At 35.0% G+C, this 20,197-nt stretch overlaps 1 protein-coding gene across 1 annotated transcript in view; it reads left to right on the top strand.

Moving 5' to 3' along the window:
• DPY19L2 (dpy-19 like 2) overlaps window positions 1-20,197 on the top strand; it is a 94,110-nt gene that overhangs the window by 50,857 nt on the left and 23,056 nt on the right. Inside the window, exons 14-16 of the mRNA XM_004741979.3 lie at window positions 7,103-7,204; window positions 8,870-8,941; window positions 11,374-11,420. Of these exons, the coding sequence (XP_004742036.1) occupies window positions 7,103-7,204; window positions 8,870-8,941; window positions 11,374-11,420 (221 nt within the window). The remainder of the gene's footprint in view (window positions 1-7,102; window positions 7,205-8,869; window positions 8,942-11,373; window positions 11,421-20,197) is intronic.

Raw genomic sequence — 20,197 nt, 5'->3', positions numbered from 1 at the left:
TATAAAAGGAAAATGGGAAATGTTAAAAATTCTTTATTTTTTCAGCTTCTGGAAAATATATGGACCTATCCTTCATGTGTGGTGTATGTTTTAAAGCCAGTGTCTTGTTTGCCTTTGTCAAACCAAAGCCCCTACTTAGCTAATCGGTTCAGGTGAAGAGATAACAGTGCAGGAATTTACTTTTGATTCTTGACACTTACCGTTTGGATATGAGTGTACACGAGTGTATCATACAGTAACATACTCTGGAATGCACTTCATCCAGTACTATCCAGTTAGGAACCTGTGGAATGCTGAAGTTTCTTCACCTTTAACCAGAGATTATGTTACTTACTCACTGAATGGTAAAGTGCTATCACTCTCCAAGAGAACTGAGCTTATGTGCATGTTGAGGTTAAATAAAATTTCAAAATGTAGGGATTTATTCATCATTTATTGCTATCTCTGCATGATGATTCATTAGGTTTTTGTTGTTGTTGTTGTTGCTGCTATTCTCTGGTATGTTTGACACATTTTCCTTTTTTCTTTCCCTTTCTATTCCTAACTTTTCATTCTGTAGGGGCTGTACATTTTATGATAAACTTTACTGAAGCCTCCTAAGTTATTTATTTATGTTGATTTGGTCTATGGTTTTCTTTTCTGCCTTGCTCCACATTGTCACCCAACTGATTACAAATCTTACACACACACTCAAACCCCCACACACATACACACACATTCTTGGTACTCTCTCTCTCTCTTTTTTCTATAGTCTTTTTAAAAAATTAACATATGATGTATTATTAGCCCCAGGGGTATGAATCATCATGCATACACACTTCACAGCACTCACCATAGCACATACCCTCCCCAGTGTCCATACCCAACCACCCTCTCCGTACTTCCCTCCCCACCAGCAACCCTTGGCTTGTTTTGTGAGATTAAGAGTTTCTTATGGTTTGTCTCCCTCCCGATCCCATCTTGTCTCATATTTTCCCTCCCTATCTGCCAACCCCCCCACTTTGCCTCTCAAATTCCTCATATCAGGGAGATCATTTGATAATTGTCTTTCTCTGACTGACTTATTTTGCTCAGCATAATACCCTCTAGGTCCATCCGCATCATTGCAAATGGCAAGACTTCATTTCTTTTGATGGCTGCAGAGTATTCCATTATATATATATACCACATCTTCTTTATCCATTCATCTGTTGATGGACATCTAAGTTCTTTCCATAGTTTGGCTATTGTCGACATTGCTGCTATAAACATTTGGGTGCACGTGCCCCTTAGGATCACTACATTTGCATCTTCAGGGTAAATATCCAGTAGTGCGATTGCTGAGTCATAGGGTAGCTCTGTTTTCAACTTTTTGAGGAGCCTCCATTCTGTTTTCCAGAGTGGCTGTACCAGCTTGCATTCCCACCAACAGTGTAGGAGGGTTCCCCTTTCTCTGTATCCTCTCCAGCATCTGTCATTGCCTGACTTGTTAATTTTAGCCATTCTGACTGGTGTGAGGTGATATCTCATTGTGGTTTTGATTTGTATTTCCCTGATACCAAGTGACATGGAGCACTTTTTCATGTGTCTGTTGGCCATCTGAATGTCTTCTTTGCAGAGATGTCTGTTCATGTTCTCTGCCCATTTCTGATTGGATTATTTGTTCTTTGGGTGTTGAGTTTGAAAAGCTCTTTATAGATTTTGGATACTAGCACTTTATTGATACATCATTTGCAAATATCTTCTCCCATTCTGTCAGTTGTCTTTTGGTTTTGTTGACTGTCTCCTTTGCTGTGCAAAAGCTTTTTATCTTGATGAAGTCCCAATAGTTCATTTTTGCCCTTGCTTCCTTTGCCTTTGGCGATGTTCCTAGGAAGATGTTGCTGCAGCTGAGGTCAAAGAGGTTGCTGCCTGTGTTCTGCTCAAGGATTTTGATGGATTCCTTTCTCACATTGAGGTCCTTCATCCATTTTGAGTCTATTTTTGTGTGTGGTGTAAGGAAATGATCCAGTTTCATTTTTCTGCATGTGGCTCTCCAATTTTCCCAACACCATTTGTTGAAGAGACTATCTTTTTTCCACTGTATACTCTTTCCTGCTTTGTCAAAGATTAGTTAACCATAAAGTTGAGGGTCTGTTTCTGGGCTCTCTATTCTGTTCCATTGATCTATGTGTCTGTTTTTGTGCCAGTCCAATACTGTCTTGATGATGACAGCTTTGTAATAGAACTTAAAGTCTGAAATTGTGCTGCCACCAACTTTGGCTTTCTTTTTCAACATTCCTCTGGCTATATGAGGTCTTTTCTGGTTCCATATAAATTTTAGGATTATTTGTTCCATTTCTTTGAAAAAAATGGATGGGATTTTGATAGGGATTGCATTAAATGTGTAGATTGCTTTAGGTAGCATAGACATTTTCACAATATTTGTTCTTCCAATCCATGAGCATGGAACATTTTTCCATTTCTTTGTGTCTTTCTCAATTTCTTCCATGAGTACTTTATAGTTTTCTTGTATAGATTCTTTGCCTCTTTGGTTAGGTTTATTCCTAGGTATCTTATGGGTTTGTGTGCAATTGTAAGTGGGATCGACTCCTTAATTTCTCTTTCTTCTGTCTTTTTGGTGTATAGAAATGCAACTGATTTCTGTGCACTGATTTTATATTCTGACACTTTACTGAATTCCTGTATGAGTTCTAGCAGATTTGGAGTGGAGTCTTTTGGGTTTTCCACATAAAGCATCATATCATCTGCAAAGAGTCATAGTTTGACTTCTTCTTTGTCGATTTGGATGCCTTTGATTTCTTTTTGTCTGACTGCGGAGGCTAGGACTTCTAGCACTATGTTATAGCAGTGGTGATAATGGACATCCCTGCCGTGTTCCTGACCTTAGTGGAAAAGCTCTCAGTTTTTCTCCATTGAGAGTGATTTTTGCTGTGGGTTTTTCATAGATGGCTTTGATGGTATTTAGAAAGTACCCTCTGTCCCTACACTTTGAAGAGTTTTGATCAAGAAAGGATGCTGTACTTTGTCAAATGCTTTTTCAGCTTCTATTGAGAGTATCATATGGTTCTTGTCTGTTCTTTTATTAATGTATTGTATCACACTGATTGATTTGTGGATGTTGAACCAACCTTGCAGACCAGGAATAAATCCAACTTGGTTGTGGTGGATAATCCTTTTAATGTACTGTTGGGTCCTATTGACTAGTATTTTGGTGAGAATTTTCACATCTTTATTCATCAAGGATATTGGTCTGTAATTCTCTTTTTTGATGGGGTCTTTGGTTTTGGGATCAAGATAATGCGGGCCTCATAAAACGAGTTTGGAAGTTTTCCTTTCATATCTATTTTTTGGAACAGTTTCAAGAGAATAGGTACTAATTCTTCTTTAAATTTGGTAGAATTCCCTGGGAAGCCGTCTGTCCCTGGGGTCTTGTTTGTTGGGAGATTTTTGATGACTGTTTCAATCTCCTTACTGGTTATGGGTCTGTTCAGGTTTTCTATTTCTTCCTGGTTCAGTTTTGTTAGTTAATACGTCTCTAGGAATGTATCCATTTCTTCCAGATTGTCAAATTTGCTGGCATATCGTAGCTCTTAATATGTTCTTATAATTGTTTTTATTTCTTTGGTGTTGGTTGTGATCTCTCCTCTTTAATTCATGATTTTATTTATTTGGGTCCTTTCTCTTTTCTTTTTAATAAATCTGGCCAGAGGCTTATCAATCTTATTAATTCTTTCAAATAACCAGCTCCTAGTTTCATTGATTTGTTCCACTGTTTGGTTTGGTTTTGTTTTTTGGTTTCCATTTCATTGATTTCTGCTCTGATCTTTATTATTTCTCTTCTCCTGCTGGATTTAGTCTTTCTTTGCTGTTCTCTCTCCAGCGTCTTTAAGTGTAGGGTTAGGTTGTGTGTTTGAGACCTTTAATATTTTCCTCTCAGGACTGCCTTTGCTGTGTCACATAGATTTTGAATAGTTGTGTTTTTATTATCATTTGCTTCCATGAATTTTTTCAATTCTTCTTTAATTTCCTGGTTGACCCATACATTCTTTAGTAGGATGCTCTTTAGCCTCCATGTATTTGGGTTCTTTCCAGATTTCCTCGTTATTGAGTTCTAGCTTCAAAGCATTGTGGTCTGACAATACGCAGGGAATGATCCCAATCTTTTGATACCAGTTGAGACCTGATTTATGATCCAGGATGTGACCTATTCTGGAGAACGTTCCATGTGCACTAAAGAAGAATGTGTATTCTGTTGCTTTGAGATGGAATTTTCTGAATATATCTGTGATGTCCATCTGGTCCAGTGTGTCATTTAAGATCTTTATTTCCTTGGGGCGCCTGGGTGGCTCAGTGGGTTAGCCCTCTGCCTTCGGCTCGTGTCGTGGTCTCAGGGTCCTGGAATTGAGTCCCGCGTCGGGCTCTCTGCTCGGTGGAGAGCCTGCTTTCCTTCCTCTCTCTCTGCCTGCCTCTCTGTCTGCTTGTGATCTATGTTTGTCAAATAAACAAATAAAATCTTAAAAAAAAAGATCTTTATTTCCTTGTTGATCTTTTGCTTGGATGATCTGTCCATTTCACTGAGGGTGGTGTTAAAGTCCCCTACTATTATTGTATTATTATCAATGTGTATCTTTGATTTTGTTATTAATTGGTTTATATAGTTGGCTGCTCCCATGTTAGGGGCATAGATATTTTAAATTGTTAGATCTTCTTGTTGGACAGACCCTTTGAGTATGATATAATGTCCTTCCTCATCTCTTATTGTAGTCTTTGGCTTCAAATCTAATTTATCTGATAAAAGGATTGCCACCCCAGCTTTCTTTTGATGTCCATTAGCATGGTAAATTGTTTTCCACCCCCTCACTTTAAATCTGGAGGTGTCTTTGGGTCTAAAATGAGTTTCTTGTATACAGTATATTGATGGGTTTTGTTTTTTTATCCATTCTGATGCCCTATGTCTTTTGATGGGGGCAGTTAGCTTATTTACATTCAGGGTAACTATTGAAGGATATGAATTTAGTGCCATTGTATTGCCTGTAAGGTGACTGTTACTGTATATTGTCTCTGTTCCTTTCTGGTCTTCTACTTTCAGGCTCTCTTTGCTTAGAGGACCCTTTTCAATATTTCCTGTAGAGCTGGTTTGGGGTTTACAAACTCCTTTAGTTTTTGTTTGTCTTGGAAGCTTTTTATCTCTCCTTCTATTTTGAATGATAACCAAGCTGGATATAGTATTCTTGGCTGCATGTTTTTCTCATTTAGTGCTCTGTATGTATCATGCCAGTTCTTTCTGGCCTTCCAGGTCTCTGTGGATAAGTCTTCTGCCAATCTAATATTTTTAACCTTGTATGTTACAGACTTCTTGTCCTGGACTGCTTTCAGGATTTTCTCTTTGTCACTAAGACAAAGATGATGGGGTATGGACCTATTTTTATTGATTTTGGGGAGAGTTCTCTGTGTGTCCTGGATTTTGATGCTTGTTCCCTTTGCCATATTAGGGAAATTCTCTACAGTAATTTGCTCCAATATACCTTCTGTCCCCCTCTCTCTTTCTTCTTCTTCTGGAATTCCAATTATTCTAATATTGTTTCATCTTATGGTATCACTTATCTCTTGAATTCTGCCCTCATGATCCAGTAGTTGTTTGTTTCTCTTCTTCTGAGCTTCTTTATTGTCTGTCATTTGGTCTTCTATATCACTAATTCTCTCTTCTGCCTCTTATCCTAGCAGTAAGAGCCTCCATTTTTTATTGCACCTATTAATAGCTTTTTTGATTTCAGCATGGTTAGATTTTAGTTCTTTTATTTCTCCAGAAAGGGCTTTTACTTCTCCAGACAGGATTTCTCTAATATCTTCCATGCCTTTTTTGACCCCAGCTAACTTGAGAATCGTCATTCTGAACTCTAGATCTCATGCATTACCAATGTCCGTATTGATTAGGTCCCTAGCCTTCAGTACTGCCCCTTGTTAATTTTTTTTGTGGTGAGTTTTTCCACCTTGTCATTTTATCTTTCCGGAAGTGGTCGATTTTCTATTTCTAGAACTGCTGCTCTTCTTCTCTTCGATCTCCTGTTGGGTTTGTAGGTGTTTGGAATGGCTTGATAACTATCTAGCTGAACTCCTGCAAACTGATGTCATCTCAGTCTGCTATTCCTCTGCCATCTTGACTCCTCCTCGCTTGACCCACACCCTTGGTACTCTTAAGTGAATTCCTGTATGTGACATTGTGAGACTTGAAATGCATGTGGTTTAGTTAAATCATTATCAATCATCAGGCCTAGTTCAAATTAGAAAAGTCTGAATTATCCTTGCTACTCATAGTTAAGGGAAGCATGAATAAATGAAAACCCAGACAATTGTTACATTTGATATAAAATAATTTTTGTTCCTACAGAATAATTTGAATTAAGGTTTACATTTCAGATATTTTCTTTCTTTCTTTTTTTTTTTTTTTGGCCTTGTGAGAATGCAGTAGAAAAATAATTGTCTCACTGACAGTAGGTAATAAATCATCAGTAGAAAATAGGGGTTCTACATTGAGTTTGGTTGGAGATGTTTATTTCAAAGGCCTTGGAGATTAACTAACTAAATCAAAGTAGTGTTTGTAGTTGCAGTTCTTATGATGAATAGCTCTTATGTTTAATGGCTTGAGTGTATGTCTGAAAAATTCAACAAGCACCAAAAATTGTAACCAGTGTATGAGGCTTTGAGAAAATAGAAACACATATAAAATTTAATCATGATTTGTGATATGTAGTGAAAGGGTTAATGTGAGATAGTTTCCTTCTTAATAAAGCTGATTATAAAATCTCACGATTAACTGCATGGTGGTTTCTGCCCAATGAGTATTGGTCTTAACTCACTCTTTATATTATCATCTCTTTTTAATTTTTTCTGACCTCTATTCTTTTCATTTCTTGTGATATTTCTCTTTGTTTTCAGTTTTCTTCATAATTCAGTGCATAGGAATGTATAGTTCACAGATTTTTAAAAAAATTTTTCTTTGAGGGGCATCTGTGGACCTTGAATTATCTCCTTTGTAGACTTTACTAATAAAAAAAATTAATTATTATTGACCATAATTCCTAGGGTAATTTTAATTTATTTTACTTTATTTTCTTCTCAGATTCGCTTGAGTGACCTTATAGCAGCCAGAATCCTAAGGTATACAGATTTTGATACCTTAATTTACACTTGTGCTCCTGAATTTGACTTCATGGAAAGAGCGGTATGAATATTTTTTTGATTTTTTTCCTTTTCTACAGGTATGATAGTTTTTTGTTCTTGAATTTTCCTTTTAGTCAGAAACTCACAATTTTTATCCAGAGACATCCAACTTTATCATTTTTTTATTATAACTTTTATTAGTCATATAGTAACTTCTATCTTAAAGAGTTATTGATGATGATTAAATGAGATAATCCAGGAAGAGTGCTGAACATACTATCTGATCCACAGTTCAATTGCTTTCATTTTTTTAATACATTTTCAATATAAATAATTTATATTTATACTATATATTATATTCTATATTATATATTTCATATTCTATAATATATAAAATATATATTTATGTTATTTAATATATTTATGTTAAATATAGTTGAATACTTTAATATAAATATATTTAAATATATTTAACATAAATATATTTTTCATGTATTTTTTTAAAAGATTGTTTTAAATTTATTTATTTGAGAGAAGAGAGAGAGAGCCAGAGCTTGAGCAGGGACCAGGTCAGAGGTAGAGGAAGAACCAGACTTCCAGTGAGCACACAGCCCATTATAGGCTTGATCCCAGGACCCTGGAATCATGACTAGAGCTGAAGGCAGATGTTTAACTAACTGAACCACCCAGGTGCCCCATACCGTTCAATTACTTTTAATAATCTAGGTCACCTGCTCAAATCCAAATTCTCTTTTGATTTTTAGAAACTTTAGTTTTATTTCACTTAACACTCCAAATATTATAAAAAATTTTTAACAAGATGCTGCCATGAAAGGTATACTACTAATCATACATTATTCTCTTTTTTATCCAACCAGTCATACATTCACTCAAAAACTATTATGAGTACTATTTATTTATCTGTGAGGCAGTTTGCTGTAGGACTGACTACAATGAGGAAAATGTCTTGGTGCCTGCCTTCAAGAAGTACTTAATTCAGTGGCATGGTAAATCACTCAGACCACAATAATGGGTCATGAGAATTATTTAGCTGGTGATGTTATTTTATTGCTTCTCATATTTACAGTTATTACATAGACTGGCTTTCTTCCTTGTTTGTTCTAGTTTCACCAATGAAAATAATGGAACTTTGCAGCTCAGGAAATGATAATGTAGGGTCTGGGGATTAGTAAACATAAAATTTAAGAATTAATTTTATGTAAATAAAAGAAAGATAAAACCAAAAGAAAGGAAAAAGTAATAGACATAGCTTATTTTTGGCTTAATGTTTTTTACGTTAAACTCTTTGGTACATTTGTATAATTTTTTATAATTTTCATTCTTGTAGTAGAAGATGAAGGTTGATAGATATATATATAACGTTAATGATAAAAACATTTTTACCTTTAAGGAATTTCATTGTGAGGGGCACCTGGGTGGCTCAGTGGTTAAGCAGCTGCCTTCGGCTCAGGTCATGATCCCAGGGTCCTGGGATCAAGTCCCCCATCACATTGGGCTCCCTGTTCAGCGGGAAGTCTGCTTCTCCCTCACTCATTCCCCCAACTTGGATTCCCCCTCATGCCGTGTCTCTCTCTGTCAAATGAATAAATATTAAAAAAAAAGAAAAAAGAAAAAAATTTCATTGTGATACTCAATTTGACAGATTTTTATTCATTTACTGTAAAATTTAATAAATGACTAGTTTGAATAATTTGCTTTATTTCAGACTCCCTTGAGATATACAAAGACATTATTGCTTCCAGTTGTTATGACGATTACTTATTTTATCTTTAAAAAGGTATTCCTAAAAAATTTTTTCATTTGCTTTTGGGTTCAAGATAAGGACTATAGTGGATTAATGTTAATAACTGGGAATTCCATTTTATTTTTAGAAGGAATCCATACCCCCCTTAAAAATTTTCTTACTCAGCTCTCTCTTTATTTATTATTATATGGTTTTTAAAAAACTATTATATGAGTTTTTTAGAAAGCCTCATCAGAAAGGATATTCTTATTCTTTCAAAAGAAATCAGTTACCCACTATGTACCATGAACTACATTCACAGTGTTAGTCCACTGGGACAAATAAAACAGGTCTTCTCCTGTCTTGGAACTTACAGTCTTGGTGGGCTTCAAGCAAATAATCGCACAGTTTGAAAAATTAAAATTGTCGAAGGAGCTGTGAAAGGAAAACAACAGTTCAGTATCTTCTGAATATAAAGCACATTCAAGCAAGTCTTGATCCATTTTAAGACATGCACAGGAGAATTTTGTATAGAAATTCTTTAAAACTTTGTGTATTCTATGTGTTTTCCCAGCAAAAGAAATATTACTATGATAAAAGAAATAATGTTCTAAAATACCTCTGGCAGATTTTCTTGGTCTGGGAGTGGTATATCTAAAATTCTAACTAAAGACACTGGGTTTTAGTTTTTAGCATTTTTGAACCATCTTTATATTGTTTAGAGGTTGTCTTAAGTCACTATTTATTTTATACCTTCAAGTAAATAGCAATAACATTTCTCTACTACTATACCGCCTGTGGTCCTGTTAAAACTGGTTTTCTTTATTTAAAGTCAGATTGCTTTTCCTCTCTCTATAGTTCCAGCTCCCACATTTCTCATTCCTGTGTTTTCACATAAAATGTGAACAATTTGAGTGAGAAAGGCATCTGCCTCTACATCTCTGTGGTTTCTCCCTTGACCCAGTTCCCCAGAGACCACTTGGAAAGAGGATAGGGGCAGTAAGAAGAAATGGGTAACTACACACTGTGTCCCTTCGGCTCCACCTAACTCTCCACTAGCCTATTTCTGTTCCATCATGACAAATGGTGCTATTCTTTGAAGGCTCCACTTAGAGGAGCTAATGCAGGAATTAACTACTCAGTGGGGATATCGCTAACATGGGAGAAGATGACAGCTAGATCCACTATTACTATCTTTATAAAATTAAGATCCACGACTCATAAACATAGTACTAGCTCCCAAACACACCACAGCTCAAACCATGCATATGCATTAAAAGGCATTTCTGTGCCTTTGCTGCATGTGTACACACACGTGTGTGCAGACATGTCCCCATCCCTTTACCCATTAAAGTGTAACACTTTTTTGTCTCCATATAAACCCTTCCTTTTTATTTGTCCCATTGTGGCTAATTTTTTTTTTTTCCTTAAGAATACTTCTGATGTTCATTTACTTTTTCACTTGTATGAAATAGCTTCTGGGAAGAAAGAAGGAAAGCAACTATCATATGATTTTTCTGTGAAACTACTGAATTTTAAACTCCTATGAGTGCATATGTTCTATTAACTAAACCCCTAAATAGGCTTTTTGCTTGCCTAAGTGACCAGAATCTCACTCGTGTCACTTGAAACATTCATCCACATATTATGCACAGTGTAAAACTTGAAGTTCCCCATAAATTTTTTTTTTTTTTTTTTTTTTTTTTTTTTTTTTTTTTTTTATACCTTTAAGTTGCTTAGGATGCAGCTAAAAACTCTTTGGCCCAGTCAAGCCCCCACGTTCACCTTCACTCCTCCCTTCCTCCCTCACCATCAAGTGGTACATTGTGGTAAGCGCACTTTGGCCTTCTGTTGTGGTTATTTCCGCAGGAGCTAGATCAGGGAAGAAGATACGCCACAGCTAATTTGATAAGAATCAGAAGTTTACTGAAGCAGAATATAAACTGCATGGGTGGGAGGAGGTGGGGGGGGCAAGGGAGGGTTGGGGGAAGGAGAGAGAGAGTCCTGCTTTGCTTGGAAGATTAAGATAAAATAGTCTCAGAGTACAGCTGCTGCCTCGGTGGAAACCAGTTCCCCACTTGCAGCCCACTTCCCTCCCAGGAAAATATAAACTCTGATAAGGAGCTGTCCACGTGTACGAGCTTAAAATTTTAGAGTTGAAATGGACCTTAAAGATTTACCCCAATGCCGTTTTCTCTTTCTTTCTTTCTTTCTTTCTTTCTTTCTTTCTTTTTTCTCTTTCTCTTTCTCTTTCTTTCTTTCTTTTTCTTTCTTTCTTTCTCTTTCCTTCTTTCTTTCTTTTTTATAAAAGAATTTAGAACTTCATGAAAATATTTGCCTGAGGCAGAGGTGGGATTAAAGTGCTCCTGATGACTCACTTTAACAATAAAGACACTTCTTTCTAGTGAGGGTATTTATGTTTATAAATCAGAGCATTTTAAATGTCACATAATTCCTTAGAAAACCTTAATTTATTCTATTCACAGGCTTATCGTGATGTTTTATGTGTCTTATCTGCAAATACTTATCTAAGGTAATTATATCATAATTGTTTTTAAATCATACTGTATTCAGTTATTAAATAACTACTCTAATATCAAATGAATGTATATTAAACCAGCAGTTTGATTAAGAAAGGAGACATGAACCAATCTTAGATGTTCTCTTTAAAAAATATATATTATTTTTAGACATCTCTTTTATGTGTTTGGACTTATTTTGGAGATATTTCTATTTTAATTAATTCAAAGTTTTAATCAATTTAGTTTAATTTTAATATATGACTAGAATTTAAAGTCCATAAACAGAAGTAAGCTAAAGTTTTGTTTTAGCAATTCTTGTTTTTTTAACTTTCAGAGAAAACATAATTATTTGTTTCTCTGTGTATTCATGAAGTAGTTTTTCTGCATTTATTGTTAAAACCATTTGCTGTATCACATTTTTTTTTTTTTGGTGGTTTAAGTGAAGTCACTAACTTCACTGGCATAAATATATGTGAGAAAAATATAACTCAAATCACACATTGCTACAGGACATGTGAGATTGTGGAGAAAACCTCCTTACGAGGAAAATCTTAAATTACATTTTATACTTGCAGATATATGATTAAATTTGATGTATTAATGAAATTTATTTTTTAGGACAGTTTCAGATTTACGGAATAGTTGTGAAGATAGTACAGAGAGATTCCATCAGTCCTGTACCCCATGCTTATATTTTCAGTAAACAGTTTTGTATGGTTATCGGAAGGGCTTAATAGAACTTTATGGTTGAAATAGTTCAATCTTATTTGTCAAAATCCAAATCAAAGGGCTTAATAGACCTACTCTCCTTTCTCTGGTCTGAGGGACCTCAGAGCAATATGCCGTAACATTGTAAAAAGAGTGTTTTTAGAGCTCTGAGAACTATTCACATAAGGAATGCATGATGGCATCTGGGATATTAATTGAATTGAAGATTGAGAGTTACATGACAGCTGTCTTCAAGTACTTGAAGGGTGCAGTGTAGAAGAGGACAGACTCAAGGGGACCAAAGGGAGAAGATATCTAGCTCAGAATAAGGAAGTGATTACATTCCTGGAAGTGACAGGCTTGTGTGTGTGGTGGGGGAGGGATGTAGAGGAGTTTTTAAATTACAAAATAATACATGCATACAGTAAGACATACAGATGAAATATTTGAAGAAAAGAGGGAGTGTTTCTTTCCGTGGATCTACTCCTCACTGGTGCTGATTGCAAATGGTTTTGTATGTATCATTCTAGAAAACATTTCCAAAAACAGTGTTTTTATAAAAAAATAGAATCAGTATTATTATGTAACTTTTATTTTTACTTAATAGTGTATCTTGGTGTCTGCCTATATCTTCTTCATACTTTTTAGTGGTCTCCACATTTTATTGTTTGTCATCATGAATAATTACCAAGTACTTAACTATTCCCACATCAGTGGGCGTTAAGATTCTATTTTTCTTGGGGTGCCTGGGTGGCTCAGTGGGTTAAGCCTCTGCTTTCGACTTGGGTCATGATCTCAGGGTCCTGGGATTGAGCCCCACATCGGGCTCTTTGCTCAGCAGGGAGCCTGCTTCCCCCTTTCTCTCTGCCTGCCTCTCTGCCTGCTTATGGTCTCTCTCTCTCTCTCTCTGACAAATCTTTAAAAAAAAAAAAAGATTCTATTTATCTTTTTGTCATAACAACCAGTGCTAAGAGTAAGAACATATTTGTATGTATTCTTTGCATACGTATTTTAGTATTTAGGATATTGAAATAAGACTGCTAGATCATAATGTATGAATATTTTTAATTCGATAAATACTGAAAACTAATGCTGAAAGTGTCCATTTCCTTGCATCTCCATAAACACCAGTATTATCAAATATTTAACTATTTTTTCTGACAGATTAAAAAAAAAGGAACTCATTTTACCAGTCTTCCCTAGTAAAGTTTCACATCTTTCAAATGTGCGTGGCATATTTACGTTTCTTGACCACTTGAAAATTGGTGTATAGGATATTTTATATTATAGACAGTAACCTTTTGCCTATTACATGTATATAATATTTCTTCTAGGATATTAGTTTATAATTTATTAATGGTTTTTGCCTTATAGAAGTTTAAAATTTTTTTACAGTCACTCCTATACATTTTCTGGGCTAATTTATTGCTTAGAAACACCCACATCAAAATCATTAAATTATTTCCAAATATTTTCTTTCATAATTTTTCTTTTTGCCAAATACATATGCATATATTTAAAGCATACAACACAATGATTATATGTACATTATGAAATGATTACCACAATTAAGTTAATAACACATCTAACACATCCATCACCTCACAGTTACCTTTCTGTGTGTGAGAACGCTTAAGATCCACACTCTTAGCAAACTTTATATAATATAGTATTATTAACCGCAGTCACTATGCTGTACATCAGTTTCTCAGAACTTCATCTTACAACTAAAAGTTTGTACTGTTTGATGAACCTCGTCCCTGTTAGCCCTCATTACACAGCCCCAGAAACCACTGTTCTATTCTGTTTCTGAGTTTGACTTTTTTCTCTTCTTTAGAGTCCACATATAAGTGATACCATAAAGTATTTTTTTTTCCTTTGGCCTATTTCACATAGCATAACACCCTTCAGGTTCATCCACGTTATCACAGTTGGCAGGATTTCTTTTTTTATGACTGAATAATAATACTCCATTGCATGTATGTATGTATGTGTGTACACACAAACACACACACACACCCTACATATTCTTTATCTGCTTGTCCATCAACTTACATTATTTCTATATCTTGGCTATTGTGAATAATGCTTCAATGAACATGGAAGTGCTGATAGCACTTCAAAATATGGATTTTGATTATTTTGGATATATTCCCAAGAGTATGATGGCTGGATCATATGGCAGTTCTATTTTTAATTTTTTGAGGAACCTCCATACTGTTTTCCAAAATGTCTTTTCAAGTCATTTGTCCATTTAAAAATCAGATTATTATCATATATTTTTTTGCCATTGAGTTGTATGAGTTCCTTATGTACTCCAGATATTCACCCCGTATCAGATACACAGTTTGCAAATATTTTCTCCCATTCAATAGGTTACCTTTCCATTTTGTTGATTTTTTTCCTTTGCTGTGCAGAAACTTTTTAGGTGATGTCATCACACTTTTTTATTTTTCCTTTTGTTGCTGGTGATTTTGGTTGCCAGATTCAAAAATTAATTGCTAAGACTCCTGTCAACTTAATCTTTGTGACTGGTGTAAGATAGGAGTTTAACCACATGGTTTTGCATGTGAATATCATTTTCCAACCATCATTTATTGAAAATACTATCCTATCCCCATGGTGTGTTTGTGCCCTTATCAAAGATAAACTGACCATATATGCATGGGTTTATTGTTGGGCTCTCTATTCTGTTCCATTGATCTATGTGTCTTTTTATTCCTGTACCTGTACTGTTTTGATTACTTTAACTTTGTGGTATGGTTTGAAGTCAGGAATCATAATACCTGTAGCTTTGTTCTGCTTTCCCAAGTTTATCTTGGAAATTTAAGGTCTTTTTTGGTTCCATATAAATTTTAGAATTATTCTTTTTATATCTGTGAAAAATGTCATTGGAATTTTGATAGGGATTGCATTAAATCTGTAGATTGCTTTGGGTAGTATGGATATTTTAACATATGTCTTCCAAACCAAAAGCATAGAATATCTATTTATTTGCGTTGTCTTCAATTTCTTTTATCAGTGTCTCATAGTTTTCAGTATAGAGGTCTAGCTTCTCCTTTGTTAATTGTATTCCTAAGTGCTTTATTGTTTTTGATGCTATTATAAATGAGATTGCTTTCTAAATTATCTGTTTAGATGGTTCATTGTGATTGTGTAGAAATGCAGCTGATTTTTGTGTGTTGATTTTGTATTCCACAACTTTATTTATGTATTAGTTTTAACAGTTTTTTGGTGAAGTCTTTAGGGTTTTATGCATATAAAATCATGTCATCTGCAAACAGATAGTTTTACTTCTATCTTTATTATTTTTTTAAATTTCTTTTTCTTGCCTAATGCATTGATTAGACTTTTAGTACAATGATGGAGAGAAATAGAGTGGGCATCCTTGTCTTGTTCTTGATCTTAGAAGAACAACTTAATTAACTCTGGGCTTGTTATATATTATATGCCATTATTCTGTTCAGATACCTTCATTTTGTACCTAAATTGTTAAAACTTCTTAGCATGGAGGGTTTTTGAATTTTATCAAATGCTTTTTTCTGTGTCTAATGAGATGATCATTAGGTTTTTATCCTTCATTCTTTTAATGTGGCATATCGCATATATCGATTTGTGTATATTGAACTATCCTTGTATTGCAAAGATAAAATCCCACCTGCTCATGTTGCATGATCTTTTTAATATGATGTTGAATTTGGTTTCTTGTATTTGTTGAGGCTTTTTGCATCTATGTTCATCAGGGATATTGGCCTACAAAATTCTTTTATTATCCTCATTTTACTTCAGTATGAGAGTAATGTTAGCCTTGTAAAATGAGATTAAGTATATCCCTTCATCTTAAGTCTGTTGGAAAAATTCGAGAAAGATTTGCATTAATTCTTGTTTAAATGTTTGGTAGAATTCTCTAGTGAAGCCATCTGGTCCTCCACTACTTCTTCTTCTTCTTCTTCTTCTTTTTTTTTTTTTTTTTTTTGAGAGAGATTTTTTGGATTACTGGTTCAGTCTCCTTACTAGTTTTTTTTTTTTTTTTAAGATTTTATGTATTTATTTTTGAGAGAGAGAGAGTGGAGGTGTGGGGGGAGGAGCCGAGGGAGAGGGACAAGCAGACTTAACTCTGAGTGCAGAACCTGATGTAGAACTCAATTCCTGGGATCTGAGATCATGACCAGAGTTGAAATCAAGAGTCAGACGCTTAACCCACTGAGTCACATCACTGCCCTTCCTTACTAGTTTTAATTTTATTCAGATTTTCTTTTTCTTCGTGATTCAGTCCTATGTTCTTTCTTCGGGGTATCCAGTTGTTGGTGTATAATTGTTCATAATAGCCTCTTATGACCCTTTGTATTTTTGTGGTGTCAGTTTTAATGTTCCCCCTTTCATTTTTTAATTTTATTTATTTAAATCTTTTTTTCTTAGTCTAACTAAAGGCTTATAAATTTTATCTTTTCGAAAGATCAGCTCTTAATTTTTGTTGATGTTTTCTATTGTTTCTTGTCTCTGTTTCATTTATTTCTCTTACGACCTTTGTTTCTTTGTTTCTTCTTTCCTTTTATTAACTTTGGTCTTAGTTTGTTCTTTTTCCAGTTCCTTTAAGTGTATAATTATTTATTTAAAATCTTTTTTTCTTAATGTAAGCACTTACCACGTAAAATCCTCACTTAGAACTTTTGCTGCATCCTGTAAGTTTTGGTATGTTATTTTTATTTGTTTCAAGATATTTTTTATTTCCTTTTGATTTTTTCTTCTACCCATCAATTGTTCAGGATTAGATTGTTCAATTTCCATGTATTTGTGAATTTTCTATCTTTCCTACTTTATTGATTTCTAATGTCATACTGTCATGGTCAGAAAAGATACTTGATATGATTTCAGTCTTAAATTTGTTAATGATTGTTTTGTGACCTAACATAGGATCTATCCATAGAATGTTCTGTGTGCATTTAAGGAGAATATGTATTTTCCAGCTGTTGGATGAAATGTTCTGTGTATATTTGTTAGGTCCATTTGGTCTAAATTGTAGTTCAAGTCCAATATTTTCTTACTGATTTTCTGTTTGGATGATCCACCCATTGTTGGAATTGGGTATTGAAGTCCCCTTCTATTTTGCACTGTTTTCTATTTCTTCTCTCTGATCTATTAATACTTGCTTAATTTATTTAGGTGTTCCACTGTTGGGTTACATATAGATTTGCAACTGCTATATCCTCTTGATGAACTGACACCTTTATCATCATACAGTGACTTTGTTTGTTTCTTGTTACAGTTTCAACTTAAGTCTATTTCACCCTGAATATAGATTGAGATCTAGGTTTAGATACGTGTCATCTATAGGTTTGTGTGTGTGTATATGTATGATATGTAGAGTTATCCCTGCTTTCTTTATGTTTCCATTTGAATGAGTATCTTTTTTCATCCCTTCACTTTCATCTTAATGTGTCCTTAAAGCTAAAATGAGTATCTTGTAGGCAGCATGTAATTGTCTTTTTTTTTTTTTTTTAAGAGAGAGAGCACAAGTAGGTAGAGAGGCAGGCAGACAGAGAGAGGGAAGCAGGCTCCCTGCTGAGCAGAGAGACTGATGCGGTGCTCGATCCCAGGACCCTGAGACCATGACCCGAGCTTAAGGCAGAGGCTTAACCCATGGAGCCACCCAGGCGCCCCTTGTTTTTTTGTTTTTTAATTCATTTAGCCACTTTCTGTCTTTTGGTTGGAGAATTAAATACATTTATGTATATATTTTTAAAGATTTTATTTATTTATTCAACAGAGAGATCACAAGTAGACAGGCAGGCAGAGAGAGAGAGAGAGATTGAGATGGGGAAGAAGGCTCCCTGCTGAGTGAAGAGCCCAACACAGTGCTCGATCCCAGGACCCTGGGATGTTGACCTGAGCCGAAGGCAGAGGCTTTAACCCACTGAGCCACCCAGGCACCTCTAAATCCATTTATATTTAAGATTGTTATTGATAGATAAGGACTTGTTATCTTGTTATCACCTGGTTGTTTTCCATTTCATAGTTCCCTTCTTCCTCTCATGCTGTATTCTTTTTCTGTAATAATACGTTTGTTTCTTTTCTCTTAATTTTCTGTGAGAATCTACTGTAGTTTTTTTCTTTGTGGTTATCATGAGGCTTACATAATACATCTTATACTTATAACAGTCTATTTTAAGCTGACAAAAACTTAACTTCAATCACATATAAAAATTCTGCCTTTTTACTTATCCTTTTGCTGTTACAGTTTATATCTGTTTATACTGGTATATACATTAACAAATTGTTGTGCTATATTTATTTTTAAATACTTTTCTTTTTTTTACTTTTATAATAGATTTCAGTGACTTACATGGCACTATTACAGCAGTACAGTGTTTCTAATTTGACTGTATAGTTAACTTTATGGTGAGTTTTCACTTTCATAGGTATTCAGGTTACTCATTAACATCCTTTCATTTCAGCATGAATTACTCCCTTCAGCATTTCTTGTAGGGCAGGTCTAGTGGTAATGAAATCCCTCAGCTTTTGTTTGTCTGAGAGTTATTCGTTCACTTCATTTGAAGGGCAGCTTTGCTGGTTGAAGTATTCTTAATTGGCAGATCTTTTAATTTGAGCATTTTGAATATATCATCCCATCCTCTCTTGACCTGCAAGGATTCTGCTGAGAAATCCACTAACAGCCTTATGGGGGTCCCCTTATATGAGATAATTTGCTGCTTTGACAGTTCATCGTCTTTGGTTTTGATAGTTTCATTATAATGTGTCTAGTGAATTTGGGAGATTAACTTTGTATTGGTGACTATGAGCCTCATGTACTTGGATATACATATCTGTCTCCAGATTTGGCAAAATTTCAGCTGATCTTTAAATAAGATTTCTGCCCTTTTCCCCTCTCTTCTCTCTTAGGCTGCCATAATGTAAATATTGTTTCTCCTGATGGCATTTCATAATTCACATAAGCTTTCTTCACTCTTTTTCATTCTTTTTTCCTTTTCTCTTCTTACTGGATAATTTCAAATTATCAGTCTTCAAGTTCCCAGATTCTTTCTTCTGCTTGATCAGGTCTCCTGTTGATGCTGTAAATTGCATTTTTCATTTTCATTCATTGCATTCTTTACTTCTAGAATATTTTTAGTTCTTATTTTATAACTTCTAGTTCACAGTTAAACTTGTTTTGTTCATGGGTTGTTTTCCTGATTTTATGTTTTGTCTACAATATAGACAGTGATTTCTTCTGTGGGGTCAGTTACTGGAAAATGATTGTGTTCCTTTGGTTGTGTCAGGCTTCCTTGATTTTTCATGTTTCTTATAGCCTTTCATTGATGTCTTCACATTTGATGGAGGAATCACCTCTTTTAGACTTTAAGGACTGGTTTTGGAGAGGAAAGACATTCACTTGTAGGTAGGTGTAAGGAGCCAACTGGGTAAGGTTTGCTGTTTCCATTCCTGGGGAAGGCTCAGCAGTGTAGTGTCTGTGCAATTGAGTTTAGCATCAATGAGGATTGCATGGGTCCTCAACCCGAGGGTTGGTGGGTGCATTTTTATTTGAAAAACACCTTTATTTTCCCCTCACATTGAGTTGGTGGTTTGGTGAATAGGTATTTCTGGTTATGGTTTTTTTTTTTATTTAAAGCATTTTGTAGATAATTATTAGGTGCCAGGGTGGTTCAGTTAGTTAAGCATCTGACTTTAGCTCAGGTCATGATCCCAGGGTCCTGGGATCGAGTCCCATGTCTGGCTCCCTTCTCTGCAGGGAGTCTGTTTCTCCCTCTGTCCCTCCTCCCATTCATTCTCTCAATCTCTCTCTCTCTATCTACTAAATAAATAAAATGTTTAAAAATTCTATAGACAGTTATTTCCTAGCATTGAGCATTACCAATGAGAAATTTTTTTGTAGTTTTTGTTTTTGTTTTTAATTTTTTATAAACATATAATATATTTTTATCCCCAGGGGTACAGGTCTGTGAATCGCCAGGTTTACACACTTCACCGCACTCACCAAAGCACATACCCTCCCCAGTGTCCATAACCCCACCTCCCTTCTCCAACCCCCCTCCCCCCAGCAACCCTCAGTTTGTTTTGTGAG

Source organism: Mustela putorius, unplaced genomic scaffold (genome assembly GCF_011764305.1).
Source record: "Mustela putorius furo isolate JIRA1106 unplaced genomic scaffold, ASM1176430v1.1 tig00003845_pilon_pilon_pilon, whole genome shotgun sequence".
In the NCBI taxonomy this organism is placed as follows: domain Eukaryota; kingdom Metazoa; phylum Chordata; class Mammalia; order Carnivora; family Mustelidae; genus Mustela; species Mustela putorius.
Note: the sequence above shows the minus strand (reverse complement) of the source record. Positions and strands in the feature narration are given on the sequence as shown.